A 27,655-nucleotide genomic window follows, 5' to 3' on the forward strand; every position below is an offset into this window, starting at 1 on the left:
AAACCAGGCTGATGCTGAGCTTCTGAAATGGCCTTTCCAAAACTCCAGTCTCAACCCTTTTGAAAATTTCTGGACTATGCTTAACAGCCAAGTCAAAAGACCGGAAACCAACCAATATAAATTAACTCTACCATTCCCCAGAATTTTTACTAAAGAACATTAAACGAAATAGTGTGTGTGTGTGTGTGTTTTGACCACAACTGTATGTTGAACCCTGCCATCTATTCTTAACTTTAACTGCTTTAAGTTAAGAATAAATTCATGACTACTATGCAATTCCAGATGTGCAGCTTCTAAATAGCACCAGGTACCCTTACATTATTTTTTTTAAAATTGTTAGCGGAAATAACAAAAGATACTCGAGGCATTTTATTTATTTTATTGACTCAAGATAATGAGAAATCATAACATGTGTTTTCTCAACAGCTTTTAATAGTAATCAAAGACTCTCACACACAAATACACAGACACAGGTAGTGTCCTCAGGCATAGTACTGAAGGTTAGCCTTCTTCTTAGCTTGGACCTCCAGGATTCCCTCCATGTAATCCTCATGGTTCAGCTCTGTGGCTCCGCGGCGCAGCGCGATCATACCGGCCTCCACGCACACAGCTTTGCACTGAGCGCCGTTGAAGTCATCGGTGCAGCGGGCCAGCTCCTCATAGTTGACGTCGGGGCTGACATTCATCTTACGAGAGTGAATTTGCATGATGCGAGCCCTGGCCTCTTCGTTTGGCATGGGGAACTCGATCTTCCTGTCCAGACGACCTGAACGGAGCAGGGCAGGATCCAGGATGTCCACTCTGTTGGTGGCAGCAATCACCTAAATAATAAAGACAGTATCATTGCAATAAACTCCAGTCATCATAAAAGTATTAATGTGGGGGTTTGGATATTGATGAAATTTTAACGTTTTTCTTAATGAATTGTACAAATTCACTTTAAGTGCCTCAGATCTACTCAGATGTAGTTTAAAATGTTTTATCAGTATTGAACATTAAATAACAGTGAAGTGGTAGCAGAATTGAGGTGCACTTTTGCTGTATTCAAGAGTAAAAAGGCAAATTTACCTTGACCAGCATGTTTGGCTGAAATCCATCCAGCTGGTTGAGCAGCTCCAGCATGGTCCTCTGCACCTCCCTGTCTCCAGCCTTCTCGCTGTCAAACCTCTTGGTTCCAATGGCGTCCAACTCATCTATGAAGATGATGGATGGGGCCTTCTCTTTAGCCAGGGCGAAGGCATCTCTCACCAGCTTGGCACCGTCTCCAATGAACATCTGCACCAGCTGTGGACCTGCAAGCTTCAGGAATGTGGCTTTGGTTTGAGCGGCACATGCCCTGGCCAGTAGGGTCTTCCCGGTGCCAGGGGGTCCATACATGAGGACTCCCTTTGGGGGCTGGATGCCCAGGTTTTCAAACTTCTCCTTGTGGTTCATCGGCAGCACTATCGCCTCCACCAGCTCCTGGATCTGCTTATCCAGACCTCCAATGTCGCTGTACTGCTCTGTGGGGCGCTCATCCACCTCCATGGCCTTGACTCTGGAGTCATACTCGGTTGGTAAGGTCTCCAGGATCAGGTAGGAGTCTTTGTTAACACCTACGAGGTCTCCCGGTTTTAGCTTCTCGGCGTCCACCAGCCCGATCACCGGCAGGAAGTAGGTCTGCCGGGTTGAAGTTTTGATAACTGCGCACTTTCCTTTTCTCTGGGAGTCCAGGTCCACGTTAGCCCCGTCCTCCTCCTGGTCGTTGGGGTCCACATCCAGCAGCTCGATCACGTTAGACACCAGGTAGGGCAGCGTTTTGTTCACCTTTATCTTCTCCGTGTTTTCTTTAATTTTATCCTTCATAGCCTGAAGCTCGTGGGTTACTCTCAGCACTTCGCTCTTCATTATCTTTATCTCGCTGTCGAGGAGACGAGTGCGCTGAACTATCTCCTCTGTGGACATTTTTAACACTTCTTCGCCGATCCCATCCTCCACTTCATCCCAAACTGATTTGTCACTCAGCGACGCCATCTTTGCTGTGTCTGCGGTGAACTGTGACACGACGGAAGAAGAAGAAGCTTCCGGAAGTAGGTCGTGAGCGCCCAAGAACAAGTCCGGGGTAGTTACGGAGCTAGAGCTGAATTTATGCTGTTCGTGTGTTGATTTTAACAGCGACATCTTGATTGTAAGCTAAAGAATGATTTTCTGGTTCATGCGGACAGATTTTCGAGTTATTTGCAGTTGTTTTTACCGCATAAATCCGAAATTTTTAAACGTTTAGCTTGCAGATTCATGATTGCTAAATTTGCTAATGCTAACTTCAGCTAGCCCGTGTGCTTACACGTTTCATTTTGTGCGAGGAATGTTTGTTAACTTTATTAGCGGCATTTTGCACGCTTAACTGGTTAAAGGACACCTCATGTACTGGGCAAGATATGAACGAGAGAGTTAAAGTAATGTTAGAAAAGGTTAAAGTTATTTAAATGAGTTCGCGCCACCGCTTGCTGCTGCACGATTTTGGTTTCATTCATTTGCATGTTGTTTACGCCACTTTGTTTGAGTTTTATCTGAGTAAAGTGTGCTTCTTGTCATCTTTTCAGCCAAGACACTACTGCCAGGGGTAAAAAGAAGAGTGCAGTGTTTGCGTCTGGTGTTTGACATTGTAGGCTGGAGGTTTAAAGAGCCCTGCTGGGTTAGTTATCACGCTTTTACTGCCTTCTACTGGGTGGCAGTGAAGTAACGTGGGAATCTAAAGGGATGGACCAGAACAACAGCATACCAGCCTTCCAAGGGCTGGTGGCTTCCCCTCAGGTAACATGGGCTTTGTGTTTCATCATTAAGACTTTTTGAAAATTAAGTCACAGATTTAGCCATCCGTTGTTTCTTTATATTTATGCATCCAAGGAGCCACGTTTTCTTATATTTTTGAAGTGGTCTTAAACAATAATTCTTCAGGCTTTCTAAAGTTCTTAAAATGGGTGCTTTTCTCCACATTTTCAGTTCAGTCCCTGTTTTCATAGAAATCTTTTTTGTTTGTTAAACCACTTAAAATGACGTATGAGTCATTAAAGCATTAAAAAGGTACCTAATTCAAGGCATGTACCAGTGTTGTGTCTTGTGCTTCACTTCATTCATACATCTGCTGTATACTGAAGCCTCATCAGAAATGGTCTTAGTGGAACAATTATGGTCAAGAAGCCTTTCTTAAGAAAGGGAAACTGGAGGGGGAAATGCTACAACAAATTACACAAGAACTGGATTGAAAATCAGTGGTGAAGGGAAGAGGTCTAGAGCCATTCCCTGCAGGAAGTGAATTACTGTGATGACCTAAGACCATATACAATCAGGGATATTCAAAGACTTAAATCGATACAGGGTGAAATAGGTGTTGGTGATGCAAAGTGGGTGGACACAAAGTTTTACGTTTCTCAAATTTGAGGTGACTGATTGAAGTGACTCCCAATGAGAATGAGGGATACTGCTGATGAATGTATGTTACTTATGCAACTGGAGCCTGCTTTCCAGTGATGAACCATTAGCGACAAAGTGATGGATGATGAGTAATTTCCTCCCTGTGTCAACACCCCTTAAATCATCTTATGTGTTATTAAATATTAAGGTTGGGTGATTGGACAATATATTGACTATTGACGATAGGCTGAGCCTTTCACCGATCATTTTTACAAGAATGATTGATTTATTTATTTGCCTATGAGTAAGTTTGCTAATGATGTTGGTTAAAGCTAAGACAAGCAGTCAACGGAAAAAATAATTTAACTCAAACTCATAATAGAAAAAGGCAGTAGCCTATGTTCAGAAGAAAAAAACAACAATCATATTTTTAAAAAATTAAAAAAAAAACCCACACACAATGGTGGGGAGGGAAACGGAGATACTGGCTAATAATCCAAAAAGTAGCTGTAATAATACTGAAACAAACAAGAAAAGAAGGTGAACTATTCCCTCCAAACAAAACATATAAATTCTAAATGCGCAAATCAGATTACATTACATCAAAAAGCCTGCACCTGCGTGAATATATTGTATATCGTTATTTATCGGGCCGACGATTGTCGTTTGGAAAATTTTACATATCATCCAACCTTACTAAGTATGATTTATTTCTAAAGTTATGTCTTTATTTCATGAAAAAAAGACACCTTGAGCTGTCACAGTTGTGATCTTTTCTGTTCTTTCACTGGTCGGAAATGGCTGTACTTCCAACAGAACCGACATATTCTTCATGGGTTTAAAGTCCGTGGAGAGACTGCTGTCATTTAGATTTTTCGTTTTATTTGTGTAAAGAGAAGAATCAGACCTAAAAACAAGAATACTAACACTGAGGGAACTGTCGTATATCTCTAGTTAGTTTCTGCTTCATTACGCCCTTCTTTTTGCTTTATCCCCATGCAGGGAGCCATGACTCCAGGCATGCCGCTCTTCAGCCCCATGATGCCATATGGCTCTGGTCTGACACCCCAGCCAGTGCAGAACACCAACAGTTTGTCAATACTGGAGGAACAGCAGAGGCAACAGCAGGCTCAGCAACAGCAGCAACAGGCACAACAACAGGCACAACAGGCCAGCTCAGGTACTCCACAAGCTGTCATTTTTTTATCTTCCACATTTATTATGAGAAATCTTGGTTTTATTTAGCCGTGGTGGAAGTTAATCTCCGGTTACACATAAATAACCACCTTTTTTTTTTTTCCCCCCTTCGCAGGGACATCAGGGCAGACCCCTCAACTTTTCCACTCCCAGGCAGTGGGAGGCTCGACCACAACTGCACTGCCAGGAAACACCCCCCTCTTTACCACCCCGCTGACCCCCATGACCCCCATCACGCCGGCCACCCCTTCTTCAGAAACCTCTGGCATAGTACCGCAGCTACAGTATGTTTCACATCTCATCCCACCCACCCCCATTTTTGGTGATAACTGCTTTAAAAGGAAAGAAATTCCTGCACATATATTGAACCAAATTGTAAATTTTTAATTGTTTGTATGTCCTTCACTCAGTTGTTTTCTCTTGTTCTTTTCTCCCCTTCACTTTTAGAAATATAGTATCTACTGTAAACTTAGGCTGTAAACTGGATTTGAAGACCATTGCCCTGAGAGCCAGAAATGCAGAGTACAACCCAAAGGTGAGGCTCTTGGCTTTTTATTGCTCTACAGCTTACTGATGTGACTTTACTGGCTGCAGGCTACAAATTACAAATTGTGTATGTTCCTGGTAATTAATTTACTAGAAAGGCCTAAAGTCAAGAGTGCTGTGGCCCACTTGAAAACCAGGAATTCTGACAGGGCCCAAATCTTAAATATCCACTCTAATCAAAATAAAAGACAGAGTGGCGTATTTCCTTGATAATTGTATTCAAAAACTTAAACAACACAGGCCATTGGCTATAAATTGCTAATGCTACCCAATCATATGCAAAGTGACACAAACTTCAGTACAAGAGGAGTAAATTAAGGTCAGTGTAATGATTAATATAACAAATGAACTACCTCATATTTCCAGTTTTTAATTCATTTTTATATAATTAAATTCATTAATACAAATATGTAACTATAAATACTTGTGAGTGATTACAAACTGAATTTCTGTTATTACTTCGACGCACACTCTGGAATCCACTGTACTAGATAATAAACCAGAGAGAGAAACTCTCATCAGCTGATTAGTCTAAATTGGTCAAAAGAGACAGGGTGTGCTGTCTTTATATATATATATATTCTGTGGGTTTTTAAGATCCAGCTGAAACAGTTAGGTACATTTTGTTGCACAATGATTGGTCGTGTAGATTTGCACTACTACACACAGCTGTCAGCTACCTAATTTCCACCCTGTTTACAACTTCTCATCACATAGAGATATTGCAGAAAGTGATGTCATTACATATTACAACTAACGGTTATCTGGTGTTGTAAATCCATCCAGCTGTCCATAGCGTTCATTTTCTGCCTGTGATCTGGGTGTGGGACTCAGGGGCGGCAGTCTAAGCAGGGATGCCTTCTTCTGAGTCAGCCACCACCTCTAGAAGAGCTGTAAGAGATGGCTGGTGGGAGGAGAGTTAAACTGCTTTTGAAACTGAAAAAACACGTTAACAGACTTGTGTTCTTGTTTATTCTTGTAGTCGACTAGTTGCACACAGCTCTAGTCTCAACATCTTTCCTTCTTCAGCCCCCTGTTTAACTCACTTTTAAAAAATAAATATTTAAACATGTCTCCTCTACCGAACTCAAATATCTATATAGAATTAAAATCCCAGCTTGGATCAAATTCAAGCAGAAATTATTGTATTTTAAAAGTAACGTGTGTAATAATGGTCAGCCTCGCTGTCTCCGTTCATTAGCGTTTTGCTGCTGTCATCATGAGAATACGAGAGCCCAGGACCACTGCTCTGATCTTCAGCTCTGGAAAGATGGTCTGCACAGGAGCCAAGAGGTCAGATTACAGTTAAATTTTTTTATTTTATTTTTTTTACAAAAAAGGGGGGGAAAGTCTTTCTGCTTTACTTTACTAATATTTGACTGCTCCCCTGGGCTCTCGATGACATTTATCTTTCTAGTGAGGAGCAGTCGAGGTTAGCAGCCAGAAAATATGCGCGTGTTGTGCAGAAGCTCGGTTTTCCCGCCAAGTTCCTGGACTTCAAGATTCAGAACATGGTGGGCAGCTGTGATGTGAAGTTCCCCATTCGGCTGGAGGGATTGGTCCTCACACATCAGCAGTTTAGCAGGTAGTTTTTGTTTGTTTTAAAATGACTGAAAGCATGTGAATTGCAAAATTAAAAATGATTGTTAATGATTTTGTACTCTTTGCTTTTTAAGAACTAAAATAACCGACTTGTGTTTTGCAGCTACGAGCCGGAGCTGTTTCCAGGACTCATTTACAGAATGATCAAACCCCGAATTGTCCTGCTCATCTTTGTGTCTGGGAAAGTTGTACTCACAGGTAAGAGCCCATCCTGTCTGCTTAAAAAACAAAACATTTCTCTTTTGTGTGTATTAAACACAGGAGAAGTTAAAGTTTGTTAGTCTTGTTTTCTAAATGTCCTCATGTCCTTGCCACTCATCGTAAATAAGATAAATTATTTTGATGTATGAGCCATACAAAAGAAATCGCGAGTCCAAGAATTAAACATGGAGTTGATGATACATTTAAAGTTGATACTGAACTGGACATTTTGTAGTTGGGAAAATGTTTCACACAGAATCTCTGCACAGTCGAATGATATACTGACTGTCGGAGAGACAGAAAGGATTTGATTTAATAGCTTCTCCAGTCGTAAATGATAAAGTTTGAGGGAGTTCCAGTCAGTTGATTTGTGTAGTTGGCGAAAATCAAATTAACAAAATATCTTCAAATAACCTCCTTGAACCCATGATCCAATGAATCTATAATAAAACTATATAAAACTATAATAGTACTAAACGTTGATCAATAGATGCTTTTTTTTTTTTTGATTTCGTAACAGGAAATTGTTTTAAAGTGGATCGGGATAAAAATAATACAATAAATCTATAATAAACAAACAACAGTTAAAGTGCCACAGTGCATAGTGAGGACGTTATTCTGTGAGGGTGCAAACATTTTAAATTCAGTTTTCAAACTCTGTTAATGATTGTTGTGAATTAACTTTTGTAACTTACTGTACTCCCTGTTTTTGTTTAAGGTGCCAAAGTGAGAGGAGAGATCTACGACGCTTTTGAAAACATATACCCCATCCTCAAAGGCTTTCGGAAGACAACATAGACCCTGCATCTCTTCTTTTATCATCCCCACAACCCTGTTTCAAACATTGTTTTTTCTTTTTTAAGCTTCACATCAAGCATCAGCCTTACGCTGACCTCTTCATGTGGACCTCTGTAAGAGATGTGCTACAATGAAGTGATTCCCTCACTTTTACTTTTTGTCCCTACAGTATTTCATGTTATCTTAAAAGCAGGGTTTTAAGGATTGTCTTTTCTGTGTTATGATCTCACAAGTTTCTATATTTAAAAGTCAGTTTATTTCATACACATTTTAAGTCCTCTTTCGATTGTACATAAGATTGTAAGAAAGTGTAAAAACTGCTAATTAGAAAAGGGGCAGTCCTGGACTGTTTTATTTTATTTTTTGTTTTTCTGCAGTTAGTTTTCTACTTCTGGTTTTTATTAATTGCTCATATTTTATTTTGACATAATCAGCTCTGTAAGCCCCAAATCAGAGAGAGAGACTTCAAAACCGAACTCGCCTACTTTGCAAAGGTAGATTTCTTTCTAAATTTAAGGCCGGTAAGTTCAGCAGTTATTGACAGTGAATTCTCTTAAAGTTTGAAACACTTAAAGTTGAACTAAACTGATCCAAATCCTACAGCTGAAGTTGAGTAGTTCATCAGTTTGGTTTCCTGTTGCAATCCTGCTTAATTCTTTAATAGTTTGGAGTCGGTCTAAAATTTTCTCTGGAGCAGATAACATGTTGTAATTTTTGAAAGAAGTGTTTTAATGCTCAAACTTTCATGTGTATGTACATATAGAAATATTTTTTCTACTGTAAATAAGTGATTCCGACCTTGAAGGAGATGCTGCTCTGCAGATATTCTTTTTGTTTCTTTGACTAACAGGACAGCGTGTTTGTAAGATCACTGGCATTTAAGTTTAGCCAGGATTGAAATGTGACCTGCAAGAAAGACGCTATTAGCTTTGAGTACAAGAAGCGGCTGCCAACCTAATCCTGAATTTACATCTAGTGATTGATGGCAGGTAAAATATGCATCACGTTGCTGCATATTTTTAATATTTTTAATTTTAATAATTTGTTTTTGGCTAATCAAACCTATATTTAAAAGTTTTTTTTAGGTACGTTTTACAAACAGAAAAATATGACTCTGTCCTGGTTACTAGTGAACTGTGCTCAGACACACAGCTGGGGAAAAAAGCCGTTTAAATGTGTTTTAATTCTGGTCACGTTTTGATGTGCTTGTGTATCTCATGCAGGTTCAGCTGGGCACATCCTTCACACCAGTGTTAACATGTAGTTCTTAACCGGTTCAGAATATTTGATTGGCAGATCGTTTGGTTCACATGTTCAGTTAAGCCACTTTTATCAACTGTATGTATGGAAATCAATCAGGAACCTGTCGCATCTACATGCTTCTTAAACTGTTAATGTACTTCTCAGTGCGTTAATAAACTTGTACATACGGACTCCTTTGTTGGATCTGGGTCTTCTGTTGGATTAAGCACCGTTTTTGTTTGGTTAACCCCCTGTGTTTTGAATTCAATGTTATTTATGTCACCTCAAAGTGCTTTAATATTGCAAGCTAAGCACCCTACAATATTAAAAATACAAAAGCAACAATCGTGACTTACTATGAGGAAGCACTTGGTGATGGTGGGAAAGGAAAACTTCCTTTTAACAGGAAGAAACCTCTGGCAGAACCAGGCTCAGGGAGGGGCCTCGGACTATAGCAGAATCAGAATCAGAAAGGGGTTTATTGCCAAATGTTGAGCAGGTTTACAACATTAGGAAATTGCTGCGGTGCTTCAGTGCAAACATAGTGTCATAAATAGCACTTAAATAGACATGAAAAAATAAAAGTAGGGATAAGAATTAAAAGTGCTACGTAGAAAGATATGTGCATGAGCGTAACTGCGTAGTGTTGTTCAGGGTCACTCAATTCAGCCATAATTGTAAACTTTAAAAGTTTTAATTCTAGAGAGGGTTTCCTGATTCCCAACCTGGGAGCTGGTTCCACAGAGGCGTCTGATAACTGAAGGCTCTGCCTCCCATTTTACTTTTGGAAATTCTAGGAACCACAAATGAGCCAGCAGTTTGAGAGGGAAGAGCTCTTACTAGGATAATATGGTACTAATTTTAGGTTAAATCCACAGCTGTAAACAGGTTTGGCAGTGGCTTCATCCTTGTTTCATATTATATAGCAGTAAAGGAGCATGCATCATAGCATACTGTAGCTGGTATCAAGTATTTGATGTGTTTTTCCTGTGCAGCCCTTTATCAGACTCGTTCATTAAAACATTCGGTTTTCTGTATCTGAATACATTTTAATTACTTAAATGTTCTGGCTAAGATACTTAACCTGAACTATGAATAGAGTTTGAAAGACGTAGTCAGTAACTTGAGGTGAGTCTTGCTGGTAAATGTCAGAATTTGTCTCAATTGGTGACTTATTGCTGTGGTTATTAAACTGTGTGGGTGGACGCTGGTGAGCCGCTGTGAGGTGATTAGTGGAAAAATCCAGATGTTTCTTTAAACATTGTTTTGCTAAATTTGTTTTTAATGATGCAACACACGTCTTTTTGCACACACGTCGTTTATACATTTGGAGATGGCATTTTACACTGATGTTTATGTTTGCACAAAGTTTATGATTAGTTAAATCTCCAGTCCATTTAATAGGGAGAGGCAGCATTACTCCCATGTGATTAGCTCAGTCAGCATAAGTAGTCAGCTCTTACCTGCAGCACCACGCAGCTTTTTGACTGAATGACAAGTTCAGGTGAAACATTTGGATATGTCAACATCAGGTGTCCCACCAAGCCACGTGGGTGAACGAACACACTGAAGCGGAGTCGCCTAAACATATTAATGAAATCAGCACCACCTGTGCTTTTCCTGCTATGCATGAAACAAGGGATGCCCATCATCTTCGTTCAGTCTGCGTGTGTTGATCTGAGCTGAAGTCCTGCTTCCAGATGAACTCGGGGCAGTACTGGTCGCTGCGTTCACAGCTGGCAGAGCACGTGTAGACAGCCGCAGTCCCCCAGTCAATGCTAGCTCCAGTCGAGTCCACGCTTAGACTGTTTAACAGCTGCGGCATCACCTACACACACACAGGATAGCAACAGCACAAACTTGTGAATAAATCAACCATTAGCGAAAGATTAAAGACCCGAGCAGGTCTTCAACAGATCAGCAGGTCGATTACCTGGAACTCAAACGTCCTCTTGGCACCACAGGTGCATGGTGGGATATCCTCATCTGAAGGGATGTGCTGAGAGGAGACCCACAAGGGAGAGCCCCCTCGACTGTAACGTATCACCTAGAAATGACAAACACTGTGAGATATGGACAGAAGAAAACAACCGTCTGGATCTTTTCAGCTCTTCTATTTTCTACCTGGTGAGGTTCAGGTGCGATCTTCTTCTTAAACCTCTGGAACACTTTACTGTCTTCAGTCTCGTGCATTGCCATCTCGTCCAGGTCGCTCTCTGCCAGGGCTGATAGAGAACAGAAGGGTCAGGATTGGTTATAAATTATAATGAAATAAATATACAGTGGGGCAAAAAAGTATTTAGTCAGCCACCGATTGTGCAAGTTCCCCCACTTAAAATGATGACAGAGGTCAGTAATTTGCACCAGAGGTACACTTCAACTGTGAGAGACAGAATGTGAAAAAAAAATCCATGAATTCACATGGTAGGATTTGTAAAGAATTTATTCGTAAATTAGGGTGGAAAATAAGTATTTGATCACCTCAAACATGGAAAATCTCTGGCTCTCACAGACCTGTAACGTCTTCTGTAAGAAGCTTTTCTGTCCCCCACTCGTTACCTGTATGAATGGCACCTGTTTGAACTCATCATCTGTATAAAAGACACCTGTCCACAGCCTCAAACAGTCAGACTCCAAACTCCGCCATGGCCAAGACCAAAGAGCTTTCGAAGGACACCAGGAAAAGTATTGTAGACCTGCACCAGACTGGGAAGAGTGAATCTACAATAGGCAAGCAGCTTGGTGTGAAAAAATCAACTGTGGGAGCAATCATCAGAAAATGGAAGACATACAAGACCACTGATAATCTCCCTCGATCTGGGGCTCCACGCAAGATCTCATCCCGTGGGGTCAAAATGATCATGAGAACGGTGAGCAAAGATCCCAGAACCACACGGGGGGACCTGGTGAATGACCTGCAGAGAGCTGGGACCAAAGTAACAAAGGTCACCATCAGTAACACACTACAACGGCAGGGAATCAAATCCCGCAGTGCCAGACGTGTTCCGCTGCTGAAGCCAGTGCATGTCCAGGCCCGTCTGAAGTTTGCCAGAGAGCACATGGATGATACAGCAGAGGATTGGGAGAATGTCATGTGGTCAGATGAAACCAAAGTAGAACTTTTTGGTATAAACTCAACTCGTCGTGTTTGGAGGAAGAAGAATACTGAGTTGCATCCCAAGAACACCATACCTACTGTGAAGCATGGGGGTGGAAACATCATGCTATGGGGCTGTTTTTCTGCCAAGGGGACAGGACGACTGATCCGTGTTAAGGACAGAATGAATGGGGCCATGTATCGTGAGATTTTGAGCCAAAACCTCCTTCCATCAGTGAGAACTTTGAAGATGAAACGAGGCTGGGTCTTCCAACATGACAATGATCCAAAACACACCGCCCGGGCAACAAAGGAGTGGCTCCGTAAGAAGCATTTGAAAGTCCTGGAGTGGCCTAGCCAGTCTCCAGACCTCAACCCCATAGAAAATCTGTGGCGGGAGTTGAAAGTCCGTGTTGCTCGGCGACAGCCCCAAAACATCACTGCTCTCGAGAAGATCTGCATGGAGGAATGGGCCAAAATACCAACTACTGTGTGTGCAAACCTGGTAAAGACCTATAGTAAACGTTTGACCTCTGTTATTGCCAACAAAGGTTATGTTACAAAGTATTGAGTTGTATTTTTGTTATTGACCAAATACTTATTTTCCACCCTGATTTACGAATAAATTCTTTACAAATCCTACCATGTGGATTCATGGATTTTTTTTTCACATTCTGTCTCTCACAGTTGAAGTGTACCTCTGGTGCAAATTACTGACCTCTGTCATCATTTTAAGTGGGGGAACTTGCACAATCGGTGGCTGACTAAATACTTTTTTGCCCCACTGTATACATCACTAAGACTGGACTTTTCTACATAAAAGTTCACTTTTCAATTGAAAACTGAGAAAAACTTTAACCTTTAACCTTACATTCTGCCAAGGCGGGACAATCCACACTCCTCTGAGTAATGATCCCTCCACCGTCCTCTTCTTCTTGTTCTCCTTCAGCCTCTTTGACATCTTTCTCCTCCTCCTCTGGCTCAGTGACCAGCTCAGTCTCAGGAAAGAGGAGCGGGGAGGGTGTAACAGGAGACCCTTCTAGACAGAGACGGACAAGTTTAGTCTTTCTAGTGATGAGAAATGACGGTCATAATTCTCTTAACTCAGGGAAAAGGATTATGGACCACTTCTCTTTTTATCCATCGCTTTTCTAAATATAGATACACTCTGGATCAGATCGGCTGCCCACTAAAGGGCTAACACCCATTTTACAATCACCAATTAATCTAAATGTACCGAGGGCTGTGAAATTACTCAAATATTATTTTCAATTACAACCTTAGCTTCCATCAATTAATAAAAGGTTTATTGTGCTGTTTTATGATTTTGAACTCATCACCTTTCTTTACTTTTGCCTCTTTATAAAAATCCAAATTCACTCCTTTCATTTTTTTTTTTACTCTAAATTCATTTTATGTATTCATCTATTAAAATTTCAGAACCAGATTTCTTCTTTGGAAGGTTTAATGAACACAATCATTAAACTCAACACTGAAAAAATGTGATTACGATTTTTGCAGCTCCAGTAAATATCCCCCACACACACCTTGGCTGCAACACTCCTTGTGAGATTGTTTCCAGTGGAGGGTCTGGTGGTGTTTTCCACAGTAGGTCACAGTGTGGCACCGAGAGCAGGCTTTGTTACCGGGGCATCCGCACACCCAACACAGTTTAACTCCCGAAACGGGCAACACACTCTGGCCCTCCTCAGCATCACAGGGTGGTTCATCCTCTAAAGGGAAGATGATAATTTTATATTTGTTGATATACAGTTTTGGTCAAAGGTTCACATACATACACATTTTTATACTCCACACAGGGTGAAAAGTATAGTATAAGGTTCAAATATATACATACACACTCTGTATATTTTGTTAAATGTTCTTTAGCAAATTGCACCTCAACCAGAAACTTTTGGTAGCTGGAAGGAACATCCAAGTGTGACAAAGTGGTTAAACTGGTATTCCATTCCTTCATTATTTCATCCACTTTGTGGAACCACCAGCACTACTAACAACAAAACAGTCCCAGAGTATGATGCTACCACCACCATATTCTTCTACAAATACTCAGAAATTGAATCTTGAATACTTCATTAAGAGTTAGGCAGCAAAAATTCACAAACCTGCTGGAGGGTCATAGGGGTAGAACTCGTTCCTCCTCTGTAACTGGTTTCTGAAAACTGGCATGAAGGAAAACACAGCTTTTTAAGAAATACTGCAAAATCTATTGAGAAAAATTAGTAGAATCAGACAACATCTCACAACATCACCCCTGGGAAGTGACAGACATCAAACAGTGAAGAACTACCTTTCATGCAGCGGCTGTCATTTCGCGTGTAGCACTCTGGAGTTTTGCAGCAGAAGAGAAAGAGCGTTCGGTGAAAACTTCTGTCCTGACCGGATATTGGTGCATACACCTGCAACAAGTCAGGTAAATCTAGTATTTATTTATTTATAGTGAATAAGGCTGAGGTGGGATGCAGAAGTTAAATTGGAGTTGACCCAGATTTGAGTATGTGTGCACTTAGGTATAGGGTGGGTGTGTGTGTGTGTGTGAGAGAGATCAGGCTTGTAAAAAGTACTTAATTAAAGTTGAAAAATACTCACACATTGTACACCACCTGGGTAATATGTTCAGATTCTTATATCAGAATATATATCAATAACCAGCCGGCTAATGAAGGTCTAGTACCTAAACCATGCAATTAAATATATTTTGGGGGATTCTAATTTATTAAGGATATATTTCAGTATGTACCTTTTTAGGAGGCTTATAAAATACAAATGTTTGATATGTGTGCCACTTTCCTTTCTTTGTGTTTATGCTGCTAAAAATGTTGTGTTAATATGTTTACTGTTTGTCTGTGAAGGTTCTCAGTCATCCAGGTCATCGTAGTCAAAGGAGCTTGCAAAGAAAAGCGTCTGGACTTCTTTAAGTTTACTGTTTAACTCTTTATACAGGACACCAAAACTGTAGTCTAAAAGTTATTTCAGTCTTTATATTATACTGTCAGCACATCTCTCTATACCACAGTACAGTGAAGTAAATATTTTTATGAAGTAGGATAACATGGCTCCTGGAGATTCACCTGCAGCAGGAAAACCATAGGCAGACGGCATATCTCACACTCCAGTCCGGGCAGAGAGGGCAGGCCTCTCTGGCTGAGCCACGCCGGCTTCCCTCCGACTTTACTCGGGAACTGAGGAGACCGAAGCCGCCACGGCTCCGCATCCTCCAGGAAACCCAGAACTACCTCCGCCGAGGACATACTGGTATTACAGAATATTTAACGAACAGACTCTAACCCTTACTAACGGAGTGTCTTCTACATCTCACAACCAAAACACATGCTGCTACAGTTCTGAAACTCGTCCGTGAGGAAACACAGCCCAGACTTTTGTTCCGTGGGCCTCGAAACTGTCACTCTGTTGGTAAATACTCATAAATATATGATAGTGCTTGGTGGCTTGAATTAACACGTTTGACTGCTATTCTACAAGTAGAGTTTTAATATGTTTTAATAAGTTTAACTTTAGTTGTATTTTGTTGTGTCCACCAGATGGCGCAAATGTCACACCTGTAGTCTAAAAAGTTTTACAAAAAGTCACGTTTGAATAATATAATTTCACGTTATTACAATATACATAATTATAACGTTCGTACATTATAATATTTATATTGTACTTTTCACGTTATAACGTGATATAGCTCTATTTTTCTTTCCCGAGGCTCCCCTCAATATTTATATTTTGCTTTAAATTGGAATTGGAGGGACTATGCTAGGAGGCTATTTCAGCTGTCATAAGGCTGGAATAGCAAGGCTAATAAGTAAGGCTAATAAAGCAAGAGGCAGAGGGGGGGGGGGGGGGAAGAAAAAAAATCCCATCCATGTTCTTAAGACACAGTTCTCTGGGTTTTCTGGGGGTCTTTCAAAGTTTTTGTTAAGCTACTTAACACTTCCCTATGAGTCAGGCAAGCATAAAAACAACAGAATACAAGGGATGAATCAATGTTGTGTCTGGCCCTTCATCCACGCACTGTTCACTAATGCCTCATTCATTCATTCTCATTCTTAAGAAGGGGAAATAAGGGGGGGTTAAGGCAGAGGTATTAATAATTACACAAGAACTGGACTCAAAATCAGTAGCAGCGGATCTGATGGAGTGATGAATCATCATCAATGGAGGAGTTCAAGAGAGTTGAATGTCTACAGCCAACTGTAAAACACAGTGGAGGTACTGTTATGTTTTACAGCTGCATTTCAGCCTTGGTGTTGGGATCTTGTCAAAATTGATGAAATTATGAACGCAGAAAAGCACCATCAGTTTTGAAAAGCATCTGATTGGTAGCAGCTACAGTTCTTTTCTTTTTTTTTAGCATAGTAATGATCCCACTAAAAATGCAGCATATGCATACCTGGATAGAAAAACACACAATAGTCTCCCCAGAACCTGGACCCTAACATTACTGAAGAAGTGTGGGATCATTCAGTTCAGTTAAATTTTATATAGTGCCAAATTGCAACAGTCATCCCATGGTGCTTTATAACTATTTTAAGGTGAAGACCTTACAATAATACAGAAGGAAACAACAAAAATCAGATGACCCTCTATAGACAAGAACTTGGTGACAGTGGGAAGGAAAAACTCCCTTTTAAGACAAAGAAACATCCAGCAAAACCAGGCTCAGGGAGGGGCAACCGTTTGGGGGTGAGAGGAAGGGGACAGGACAAAAGACACACTGTGGAAATGAGCCAGATATTAATTATAAGTAATGATTAAATGCAAAGTGGTGTATCAATACACAGAAAGTGAAAAGAGATGAGTGAAAAAGAAATGCTCAGTACATCGTGGGAAGCCCCCATCAGCTTAGACTTGGTGTAAATAAGAGAGGGTTCAGCATCACTTGATCGTCTTGACAGAAAATGGAACAAAAGGCAGCCAATGTCCAAAAAAGAACTTTGAATGTCCTACAAGAAGCCTATAGAACTATTCTTGAAGACCACTTAAAGAAATCACAAGAAAGCTGGCTATGAGAGTTCAGACTGTGTTGAAGAATAGAGGTGGTCACACCAAATATTGACTTTCAACTCATTACAATTGGACAAAACTTTTCCCCCCTCATATACTGTGTATCCATGTGTGTGTGTATATATATATATATGCAAACCACAAGGCATTTGTGTCTCTGTGAACTGGGGATCTTTTGTTCCTCTATGTTTGACTTCAGTTTGTTTTTAAGTTCCAGTAGTAAAGTACATAATAGGCTACCAGTAAACCAGCTTTGCTGTGGTGTGATAAGATGTGGTATGCAATTTGCAGTAAGTACTCCAGAATAGACAAAAAGAAGAGAAAACCACATACCATGGTTTTCATTTCAAAAAATGAAAATAAAGATGTTAGACTATAATGCTGATATTTCATACAAGGAAAACGCCACTATAATGCTTGATGAAAGCAGCAGAGCATTTTCAAAAGAAAGAAAACAAAAGCAACAGGAAAAAAAGAGGGAAAAAATAGATCAAATTTCAGTCTATGAAACCATCGTCTACTACTTTTTTTACTTAGTTAACACCAACATCAATCTAAACCTTAATGGATTTGTAAGACATCCGAAGAGTTTGTCCTCCGAAGAGTTGCAAGTCCATACAGTGTGAGTGCGTGCAACCGCTATGTGTCCCCACAACACCTGTAATCCAAGCACACACACACACACACACACACACACACACACACACACACACACACACACACACACACACACACACACACACACAGAGGCACCGTGATGTCACTGAAGGGGAGTTAGCGGCGGGTCTGTCCGTTGGACGTCTGGACGGACATAGACTCAGACCAGCGGCCAACGTTAATTCATCCTCCGCTCTTAGAATCGGACTCTCATTAATAATTTAATAAATCATGACGCTTAAAGGGGCTGTGTTGGGTGAGCCTCGGGTCCAACCTTGGTGATTTAACCATGGTAACTAAAAGGAAGAGGGCTTCGGCTACCACATAAAGTCAGTTGACAAACTGTGGCGGACGTTAACGGAAGAATGGACGGAGTGAAAACTGGCCCTCAACAGGACTGAACCTCCCGCCCGGGTCTCCTCGGGCTCCATGTCACCCTCCTCTCCGTGCCAGATGCCCCAGCGGGGCGATGGCTGCTACAAGCCGGCACCGGTGTCCCCTGCTCCGCCTGTGCCCCCGCGGAGGGTCCGGAGCCGGGACAGAGGCTCGGGCAGGACGCGGCGATCCGCGGCAGGGTCAGCGGGAGCCGGAGCAGCGGAGAAGCGGGTGAAGTGCGTCCTGGTCGGGGACGGGGCTGTGGGGAAAACCAGCCTGGTGGTCAGCTACACCACCAACGGCTATCCAACCGAGTACGTCCCGACTGCGTTTGACAACTTCTCAGGTAAAAAATAGGAGAAACTCATGACATGGTTCATAGGATCCAATAAATCCAATGATCTAAGTTTCAGTTCATCAAGTGTTAGAAATGATATCTTTGGCTTTAATGATCCTATTTCACACAGCCACAGTTTTGCCTACTAGATGCTGTCTCAAGGGATTGATTTATGTGTTTACTTGACTTATTTAATATATTAAATATTTTAATTCATATTCTTTTAATTTTTTTTATCATACTGACTTTTTTGCCAGTTTGTGTTGTCATCAAAGTCAAAGTTTGTCATTTTATTACAACAGTAAACTTTACATTGGTGATACTAACCTCAAGATGATGTGTGTGTGTGTGTGTGTGTGTGTGTGTGTGTGTGTGTGTGTGTGTGTGTGTGTGTGTGTGTGCATGTGTGCATGTAGCGGTGGTATCAGTGGACGGGCAGCCAGTTAAACTACAACTCTGTGACACAGCTGGACAGGTCAGTGACCTCTGTACAAACTAACACTAGACACTCAGAGGGCAGTGTTTCCTGTTGTTCTTTTTTTAAATTCATGTTGGACACAATGCCTCTCCCAAGGAAATCATTCTTTCTTACTTTCTTGCCTGTCTGAGTAGCATCCAGTAAGACAAATGCCTTTTTTTTTTTTGCCTGAGCTACAAAGGAAATGGGAGGGAAGAGGGGTAAGACGTGCTAAAGAGGCTGCATTGAAACAGGACAATGCACGTCCTAGCCCTAGTCAGTAGGATAACATGTAAACAGGTTAAAACATGAAGTTCATTAGGTTCTACATTGCAGGGATGTTTCATAGATGACAGGAACATAGATTAGGATTACTCACAGACTAAAGATAAATCAGTGTTTTGTGTATCTCTAGGTCTTTCCTTGGAATAACTCTCTGGCACACAGGAAGTGATGTAATTCTGTCTACATTTGCGAAGGAGTAGATGTTTGTTTGAAGATAGTGGAAGATGTAGAACACTGTGATAAGCTACAACTGGTTAAACATCAAACAGAGGGTATATGCTGATAGAGATAAAACAAATATGGTAAAACAAAATCACCACACATGCAGTATAATCACATAATCATGCACCAGAGTTATTATAGTCTTTTTTTTTCTAATGAGTTTTTATTTTTACTTCATTTTGACTTTTTGTTTTTAATTCAGTTTAGTTTCAGTAAGTTTCCAGAGTGGATTTTCTTATTTCAGTTTAGTTTTTATTGTTCAAAAATGTTTAGTTTTAATTTATGTTTTATTAGTTTCAGTGTTAGTTTTTTAAGCATTATTTTTGAGGGCATAATAATAATAATCAGAGGCAAGATTTAGGAAAATTACTATAGGTATAACAAAAACCCCCAAAACATTTTAACTCACAGTCAGCTCACAGTCTTGTAAATAGAGTCTCAAAAAAACAAGTCTATCAGTGACTCATCAGGCAAGTTGTAATACATTTATTTGATCCAAAGTAACAAATACTCAAACATTAAAACTAAAAATGGACATTTCCTCTATGTTTTTATTTTATTTTTGTTAGTTTAAGTTTACAAAATCATTTCATTTGGTTCTAGTTTTTATTTTTATTTTAGTTTCACATCTAGTTTTAGTTTTTAAGTTTCGTTTTAGTTAGCTGTAATAACCTTGACATGTAACATGTAAAAAACAGTATAATCACCATTTTTCAGCTCACTTCAGCTGTATTTATATGTAAGACAGTTTGTAGTATCTGGAAACTGCAACCATCAGCTGATGCCCTATGAGAAAGGATTTGGTGACAATGGGGAGAAAGAACTTATTTTTAGCAGGAAGAGAAACAGTAAAGTAAATCAGTAAGTAAGTTTATTTATATAGCACTTTTCACAGACATATGTCACAAAGTGTTTCACAAGAGAGGTAACAAAAACTCAATACAATCACAAATACATCATAAAAGCCCTGGTCTAATTAAAAGCTTTTTGAAATAAAAATGTCCTTAGCTGCTTTTTGAAGGTCTCCACAGAGTCTGAACGCTGTAGAAATATAGGAAGTGCATTCCACAGTCTGGATGCAAGGAAAGGTCAGTCCCCTCAAGCTCTGAAACGAGTGTGGGGGAACACCGTGGTCCCCCGGAGGTTACGAGAGAGGTGTATATGTGAATCAAATCAGCAATATAGGGAGGGGCCTGTCCATGTAGTGCTCTAAAGGTTAAAACAAAAATTTTAAAATGCAACCTAGATCTGATTAGTAGCCAGTGAAAGTGGTAGCCTTCTGGTACAACCAGATAAAGAATGAGGGGAAAGAGAAGAGTAAGGAGAAAGGAGGAACAGACAAACAAAAAACAGCAGAAAATACAAACTCTGGGAGAGAGAAGACAAACATTAATGACATGTAGCATCATCAGTTGTACAATCACCCTGGTTCTATAGCAAATGGCAAGAAACAAAAGTTAAACCTGCACTTCCAGAGAAAAGTGCACTGCTGGGATAATATGGTAGATTATCACTACAATGATCAGCTGCCCTCAAAAACAGTGGGACATTGAATGAGAGAGGAAAGATAAAGTTGGAGATCAAGGAAAAACAGAAAGACAATTTTTAGGTTTTGATAAAATGTGCTTCTCAAACTTTTTCTGATAGGCTTCACCCCAGAAGCAGAAATAAAGTTCACACTCTTCTACCAATTATTATCTATCATGAACAGTAAAATGGGATCTGAGGTGAACTTTAATAAACTAAAGGTTAGCATGATAGCTTAAGTATGCTATATATTAAAACCAAAATCACATTAATTGAACATTGTGTTACTCCTAGTCCTCATCATCCCACCTGCAGTGGGGCCCGTCCTTTAGTTTAAGAACCACTGCCTTGAAGCAGAGGTAGGCAGTGATGAATCACAGTATCTCTGTGTGAACACTCTCGGTCTCTCACAACCTTTCCAGGATGAGTTCGACAAGCTGCGCCCTCTGTGTTACACCAGTGCAGATGTGTTCCTGCTGTGCTTCAGCGTCGTCAGCCCTGCCTCATTTCAGAACGTTCCTGAGAAGTGGGTACCAGAGATTCGGAAACACGCCCCCTTTGCGCCGCTGGTTCTTGTCGGGACGCAGTGTGATCTCAGAGAGGATGTCAAGGTGTTGATTTTTATTCTGTACATAAATCACAATTTATGTAATTCTATTGCCTGTTTCTCTCTCTTATCATTCTTATCATTGTGTAAACCAATGACACCATGCACAAACTAAATGGAAGCGTTATTATAGTTATTGCACAGCTTGGTTGTGAATCTAGAATTAAACTGTAACATTTTGAAGGTTATGACGTTCAGCTGGTGTTGATTCTCTTGTAGAGAAATATTTATTCACCTTTATGGTCATTTTGGCAGCCTTAGTTATACCACTGTCGAGGTTTATACATTTTGTCTGCTCCATTTAAATCAGTCAGGGTAGAGTAAATATTAGAAACACAGCATCGTTCAGCAGCACCACAAACTGGAGCCTCGTAAATGTCCAAGTCTCCGTGCTGTCTGGATGTTTTTTTGTGACCACAGAGAAGAGTTGTCGCAATGTCACAAGTTGGTAATGTTACAACTTTCGACATTATGACCAAATGCAATTTTGGCATTGCATAATGTGTTTGTAGGAAAAAGCACATGCATGTATACTCAGGGGCTGTAGCTGTTTGGATTATAAAACCTTTTTGTGCAACTTACCCAGTGCATAAAAACGCTAAAGCCTGTACAGATGCATCTTTCCTGTCTCCTCAACTGATTGTGTGCTGAGGTCAGTACTGTCACTTTACAGCAAGCAGGTTCCTGCAAATGTGTTCCTGCTATACATCAGTGTTGTCAGATTCTAATCTTTCTGGCTTCGTCCCACAGTAAAAAGATATGTGAGTTTAACTGGCAATTCTAAAATTGACCATGGATGCAATTTACCCTTAATGAAAGTATGAAGATGCAATCTGATATCAAAGCGTGTAATAAACACGCTGGTCCACCGTGTCCATTTTCATGTCCACTTCATGTTTTGACTGTCGTAGATTTCACGTTTTTGCTTACACGTTTTTCGATGATGCTGGGTATATATATATATCTGTTGTAGTCTAAAGCACTTTGAATGATCAGTACAAATGTCAGTCCATTTCCAGCAAGTAGCAATTGGAAAAAACACAAGACTAATTCATTTAAGAAAAAGAGACAAACAAGAGCTTAGACGAAAAACATACAAAACAGGCAAAAAATGTAAAAAATTATAAAAAGGAAGACTAAAAGCAGGCAATACAGATTAAGAGGACCGAAAAGGGAAAACAATAACTAACTCTGTGAGAAGGATCTCCTCAGGCCGGTGCTCATGTAAACATGCAGTCACCCTCTTGACTTTAAAACAGCCACAAGGGCCACACCTGGATCTACTTTTATGCTGTATGTCTTTCCCCCATAAAGATGAGATTTGACTCTAATAGGCATCCAAGGGGGAAAGAGATATAACTTAAAGTCAGATCCAGATATACCTTAAAAGGCTCAATTAAAATGTAAAAAGCAATTCTAAGACAAATAGTATTGGGGTGATGTGATGCTATTTGCTTAAACTAGTAAGTATATTTATTTCATATTTTTGTAATTTTCTTTAGGTCCTCATTGATCTGGCGAAGTACCGTGAAAGACCCGTGGACCCAGTGGATGCCCAGGACTGTGCGATGGAGATTGGAGCAGTGGCCTACTTAGAGTGCTCTTCGCTGACCCAAAAAAATCTCAAGGAAGTGTTTGACACAGCCATATTGGCCAGCCTGCAGAACTACAGCTCCCATAAGCACCAAAGGGGGAAAAAGAAACGCAGAAAAAAGCAAAGACAGACACCGGACAAGATGAAAAGTCTGTCAAAGTCGTGGTGGAGAAGGTACTGTTGTGTGGCTTAGAGGAGACTTTATTCTTGTCTGATTCAGCTGGGTTTTAGTTGACAAGCACAGAAAGGTGGTTTTCTCTTTAAAAGGAGACGGATACAGGACCTCTCCTGGACTGCGGCTGGGAAGTGTCACAGATGTAAAATATTTTGTTTTTAGCCCCCATTCTGGATTCTGGATGAGATTTACTACTGAGCCTCCCTGCAGGAGAAGGTGGTGCTGTGTCTCCTGGAATTAAACTGGCATGAACCAGTTCTATTGTGGGACTAGCAGAAGATGTGATAATATTGTTCAGGATTAGACTGGTACAGATTTGAACAGGAACTTGGAACTGTGTTTTCTCTGGAGTTAGATCCAACCTATAATGGATTTATGCAGCCTGGTTACGAACCCTGGAGGGGAACTGGACTGTCTTCAGAATATAATTGTTATTATTGGTGGCTTAAAAACTGTGCGTCCAATTCCTGGTCCTTTTTTTAAATTGCTTCTAAATTTAGTCTGGTTTCAGATGCCCATGATTAGAAAGAACTGCTAACTGAAATAGACCGGACCAGACCAAACGTTGTCATTTTGGAGTTTCTGACCCAGACAATGATCAGTGGCTATAATTATAGTCAGAACAAGTCCAACCCTCAGTTAATTTTAGAGCTGCTTTTTATAACTGGGGCCATTGTTATTCATAATGAAAAAAAAAACTTTATTAAACTGTTAAGTATTTCCTGGTGACACACATGTTTAGTCTATAACCTGGATCAGGTTTTCCCCTTTTATTATAGTGCTGATCTGGACAATTATGCTGTTAGATCTGGCATGAAATTAAGCATAGTTTTCAGCGTGTCCTGACAGAAAAAGGTTCGGTGAGGCTTAGGCTTTGGATAGGTGCCAATCATGTCTTTCTTCTTGTGCTTTGATCAAAAGTGAGATTTCAAAGAATAAGGAGCCAGATAATGAAGAAAAAATCATAATATGTTAAAAAGCATGTCTGAATATCCACTGCTCTCTAATAGCAAGTTGTATCTTTAGTCAAGAAGATACAACCTGGATCCAGGACTCAGTGACCCACTTTGGGTTTCCACTGGTAGCTGTGGTATTTTATCATCTTCATCTAGCCCCCATTATCACTGAAAGACTGAACAATCTGTTAAAATAGAGTGGTACCGGTGTGGCGTGGTTAAATATAAATCTCTGCACTGTGCTGGTGACTGGTGCTTGACCTTAATCGGGCAGGAGGACATTTTGTAATTCATGATCGCATTGTTCCACAAACGAGAACGTTGCTCAGTGCAGTACTCAAGTGGCTCTTTTCACATGGAAATGAAGAATTCAGTTTAAAACTGAGACATTCGAATCTAAATCATCTACAGGCACAAGCTGCAAGGCAGGCAAATAAAAGCCAATTGATGTTAGATATTTGTTCTGCTTGATGTGGGTTTGATTTATCTTTGCAGACACTTAAACAACCTTAACTATGAGCACGTAATGTAATTAAACCCACGCAGTGCTCTTTGCATGTGCTTGTTTCTGTAAGTTTGCAAAAAAAAAAGAAAAAAAAGAAAGTGACTTCACCTTTTTTTTTTAAAAATGCAATTAAGACTGTGAAGTTTGAATTTTCTACTAGCAATGTTAACCATCCGTTTTTCTGCCCTCACTGTTATAGCCAACCCTGTGTTTACTGTTTTCTGTGATAGTGCTTGCAGGCTGTCCTCTCTCAAATAGATGTAGCTTTATGTGTTGTAAAGCAGCAATAAAAACAAAAGTGAAGATGGAAAACATGTGGCTGTCACACACTCAGCTGCCACACCTTCCTTCGTACACCATAGTTACTAAACCGAGAGCACAGACCAGCAGGGTCTGTTTTATTTTTCTTCAGTGTCTCCGTCTAAAAAGGCCCGTTGTATTAAAGTCACTGCAGCAGACAGGAAAGAGCACAATGTTTGTTATGCCATTTTGTAGCATAAAACACAATTATTCATAGAGATCAGACATGAACACTGTCATAGCTGCATTTCAAAATTTGGAAGTTTTATCTAACTTCCCAGTTAAATGTCAGAATTTATTAGAAAAAAAAAGATAACTATATTATGAAAAACAGATTTATTATTTGACTGACGCATTTCAGCTTGCGGCCTTCATAAAACATATCACAGACCAGATTCTAAACAGCACAGAGTAAAGATATATACAAGAGCCAGCATACATATCCACCAATGAGGCACCAAAAAGGATGGCCTGGGCAAATGGTTTAAAGCTCAGGGTCTTAAAATTGTTTAAAAGATTTGATTTAATGACATATTTTCCTTCTTGTATTGTTAGTGACATAAAAATAACTGAGGCTGTGGATGTGTGAAGTTACAATGATATCAGGCCCATGTAAGATGTAACTGACAGGTATTTTGGCTTTTAAGCGTGGTGTGAAAACCTTGTACAGTTCTCAAAAATAAGCATTTTCCCCCAAAGAACTACCCCGCATCACATCTGTGGCCATTGGGTTCTTTACTGGTGTGAAGCAGAGTAAGCCATGTTGTGCCTGGGAAGTTCAATTCATTTTAATAATGAGACTTTTATTTAGATTAAAATATCCACAGTTTGGAATCCACGTAGTGTTTTCTGTCAGAGTTGCATATTTTCAGCCAATTAGTAAATTACACTCTTGTGCTCATTTTCAGCTTCATAATTATTCTTGGACTCTAGAGTAGCTTTGCATGAGTCACAGTTCAAAATAATCCTTATGTTTCTTGCACTGGGCCTTCTGTCATCTTCTGTCTGAAACAAACTGTTTTTAGGCCCTTTCAACCTTTTTTGGATTCCTCTTGTAAACAGAAGGTCTGAACAGTTTGGCAGGTGGGTGGAGCTTCTGTGCTCAGAAATTACCATATTAAAGTCATCACCTCTCAGTGACATCATAAAGATCCAAGAGTAAAAAAACAGCCTCAGCCTTTGGGCTCACAGGGATATCTGATGTCATTATTTGAAAATTTGCCTGTGTTTAATACGACCATCCATGAGTGTAACAGTTGATGTATAACAGAAAATAAGAAAAAGCAAAACAGATCAGCTTTAGAATGGGTTTTACTAGAGCTGCTTGGTAGCTTTCTATTGAAGATGTTACAGTGGAGACTGAATGGTTTCACTGTTTCACGGTGTTTTAGGCTTGATAGCAAACGCATTGTTTCTTGCAGGGGAAAAGGCATAATAGGTTACTTGTCTTGCTGTTTGTGTGCAGTCTTGGCTGATGGTGCAGTAAAGTAGGCTAAAGGTCATGCAGAGTCTTTATCATAGCTTGTGTTTCCCTTTATCAGCTTTTACCTAGTTTAAATTTTCTGGAAAGTAGGATGTTTGCTCACTGCAGTCTTTCAGTAAATATACTTTTTTTTAAAAAAATGTATACCTACTGAAATACATTAAATCAACATATTCTTACATAGGTCTGAGTTGGATTTGAGGATAAATCCTCCTTGATGATTTTTTCTCCTCCTTATACATTAAAATTTGATTCCATAAAGCATGCAAATTATGCCACTCTGTTCATGACTGACTGATTAATAGGATATTACAATTCAAACTGCTGTCATGTGATACAACTTTTAATGTGTAAGACTGACTGTGCTACCAGAAAACAGCATAGATTAAGTTTTACTTCTTTTAGCTGCCCCCTCCCCCCTTTCCCCCCAAGTGTTCAACAGCAGCATGCACCCTGCACTGTATGATGGATGTAAGGCATTGCAATGTAGAACAGATCGGTCTCGGGAAGTGAGCAGTGTTTAAAGACAGTCAGAGAAGACATGTGGTGTGCTGGTATTCTTCTAAAGCTAAGACAGAAATGTTCTGTGTTTGGAGCAGGTCCAAAGTCAGGAGTTTTATAGGTGTTATTGAGCTATGAGTTTTCAGAGATGTGGTTGAGTTTAGCTATTGCAGTAGATTTGGTGCTGGAACTGGATTCCAGAGTGACCTAATTATCCCTGCTGAGGACACTTATCAATAAGTAACTTGTGTAGTGCTATTGGATAGCAAGTTAAAGTCATCCAATAGGAAAATGTTTGAGTCAGACTACAACAAGAACTGATCCTCTGTTTACTTTAGGTCTAAATGTGCAACTTCATGCACATTTAGACCTAACTGGGCACTAAATGCCCATGTTGACCTAATTTCTGATTGCACAAGACTGCACCACGTGGTTATGTGAGTGTAAACAGAAGCATTGCCAAACAGAAGGTCTCATTTTTGAGGTTCAATTGTTTTACTGAGGTTGATACCCCCTAGAGGACACCTGAGCTCACTCACATGAGACACCAGCTGAAAGCTTCTC

At 40.1% G+C, this 27,655-nt stretch overlaps 4 protein-coding genes across 6 annotated transcripts; 2 read left to right on the forward strand and 2 right to left on the reverse strand.

Moving 5' to 3' along the window:
• Nucleotides 1-364: 364 nt before the first annotated feature.
• Nucleotides 365-2,058, reverse strand: psmc3 (proteasome 26S subunit, ATPase 3). The gene is made up of 2 exons (XM_004539474.6): nt 1,069-2,058; nt 365-821 (listed from the first exon to the last, which is right to left on the reverse strand). The coding sequence occupies exons 1-2, from the start codon at nt 2,011-2,013 to the stop codon at nt 483-485; spliced, it is 1,284 nt and encodes a 427-aa protein (XP_004539531.2). The 5' UTR covers nt 2,014-2,058; the 3' UTR covers nt 365-482.
• tbp (TATA box binding protein) lies at nt 2,035-9,171 on the forward strand. 2 transcript variants are annotated; one of them, XM_004539475.3, is made up of 9 exons: nt 2,035-2,167; nt 2,583-2,793; nt 4,396-4,573; nt 4,706-4,874; nt 5,038-5,125; nt 6,338-6,429; nt 6,554-6,721; nt 6,842-6,936; nt 7,658-9,171. In XM_004539475.3, exons 2-9 carry the CDS (start codon nt 2,740-2,742, stop codon nt 7,735-7,737), a joined length of 924 nt encoding a protein of 307 aa, XP_004539532.1. In that variant the 5' UTR covers nt 2,035-2,167; nt 2,583-2,739; the 3' UTR covers nt 7,738-9,171. The 2 variants fall into 2 exon arrangements, with proteins under 2 accessions (XP_004539532.1, XP_076738205.1); XM_076882090.1 differs by having other exon boundaries at nt 2,056-2,101.
• Nucleotides 9,172-10,240: 1,069 nt separating this feature from the next.
• pdcd2 (programmed cell death 2) lies at nt 10,241-15,461 on the reverse strand. Of its 2 annotated transcripts, none has more exons than XM_014411293.3 (8): nt 15,169-15,461; nt 14,388-14,496; nt 14,203-14,259; nt 13,624-13,809; nt 12,948-13,112; nt 11,104-11,204; nt 10,913-11,026; nt 10,241-10,807 (listed from the first exon to the last, which is right to left on the reverse strand). In XM_014411293.3, the coding sequence occupies exons 1-8, from the start codon at nt 15,346-15,348 to the stop codon at nt 10,628-10,630; spliced, it is 1,092 nt and encodes a 363-aa protein (XP_014266779.2). In that variant the 5' UTR covers nt 15,349-15,461; the 3' UTR covers nt 10,241-10,627. The 2 variants fall into 2 exon arrangements, with proteins under 2 accessions (XP_014266779.2, XP_014266768.2); XM_014411282.3 differs by having other exon boundaries at nt 12,948-13,115.
• A 2,417-nt stretch (nt 15,462-17,878) lies between these two features.
• rhoua (ras homolog family member Ua) lies at nt 17,879-27,356 on the forward strand. Its single transcript, XM_004539473.4, has 4 exons — nt 17,879-18,488; nt 18,896-18,954; nt 21,393-21,581; nt 23,080-27,356. Exons 1-4 carry the CDS (start codon nt 18,197-18,199, stop codon nt 23,362-23,364), a joined length of 825 nt encoding a protein of 274 aa, XP_004539530.1. The 5' UTR covers nt 17,879-18,196; the 3' UTR covers nt 23,365-27,356.
• Nucleotides 27,357-27,655: the final 299 nt, after the last annotated feature.

Source organism: Maylandia zebra, linkage group LG1 (assembly GCF_041146795.1).
Source record: "Maylandia zebra isolate NMK-2024a linkage group LG1, Mzebra_GT3a, whole genome shotgun sequence".
NCBI classification, from domain to species: Eukaryota; Metazoa; Chordata; class Actinopteri; order Cichliformes; family Cichlidae; genus Maylandia; species Maylandia zebra.

Coding starts and splice junctions, on each gene's coding strand:
- tbp (XM_004539475.3), top strand. CDS start 2,740: ATGGACCAGAACAACAGCATACCAGCCTTCCAAGGGCTGGTGGCTTCC. Junction 4,574..4,705: donor GGCACAACAGGCCAGCTCAG/GTACTCCACAAG, acceptor CCCCCTTCGCAG/GGACATCAGGGCAGACCCCT. Junction 6,937..7,657: donor TGGGAAAGTTGTACTCACAG/GTAAGAGCCCAT, acceptor TTTTTGTTTAAG/GTGCCAAAGTGAGAGGAGAG.
- pdcd2 (XM_014411282.3), bottom strand. CDS start 15,348: ATGTCCTCGGCGGAGGTAGTTCTGGGTTTCCTGGAGGATGCGGAGCCG. Junction 13,116..13,623: donor CAAGGAGTGTTGCAGCCAAG/GTGTGTGTGGGG, acceptor GTCTCTGTCTAG/AAGGGTCTCCTGTTACACCC. Junction 11,205..12,947: donor TTGTCCCGCCTTGGCAGAAT/GTAAGGTTAAAG, acceptor GTTCTCTATCAG/CCCTGGCAGAGAGCGACCTG.
- psmc3 (XM_004539474.6), bottom strand. CDS start 2,013: ATGGCGTCGCTGAGTGACAAATCAGTTTGGGATGAAGTGGAGGATGGG. Junction 822..1,068: donor AGCCAAACATGCTGGTCAAG/GTAAATTTGCCT, acceptor TTTATTATTTAG/GTGATTGCTGCCACCAACAG.
- rhoua (XM_004539473.4), top strand. CDS start 18,197: ATGTCACCCTCCTCTCCGTGCCAGATGCCCCAGCGGGGCGATGGCTGC. Junction 18,489..18,895: donor TGCGTTTGACAACTTCTCAG/GTAAAAAATAGG, acceptor GTGTGCATGTAG/CGGTGGTATCAGTGGACGGG. Junction 18,955..21,392: donor TCTGTGACACAGCTGGACAG/GTCAGTGACCTC, acceptor CAACCTTTCCAG/GATGAGTTCGACAAGCTGCG.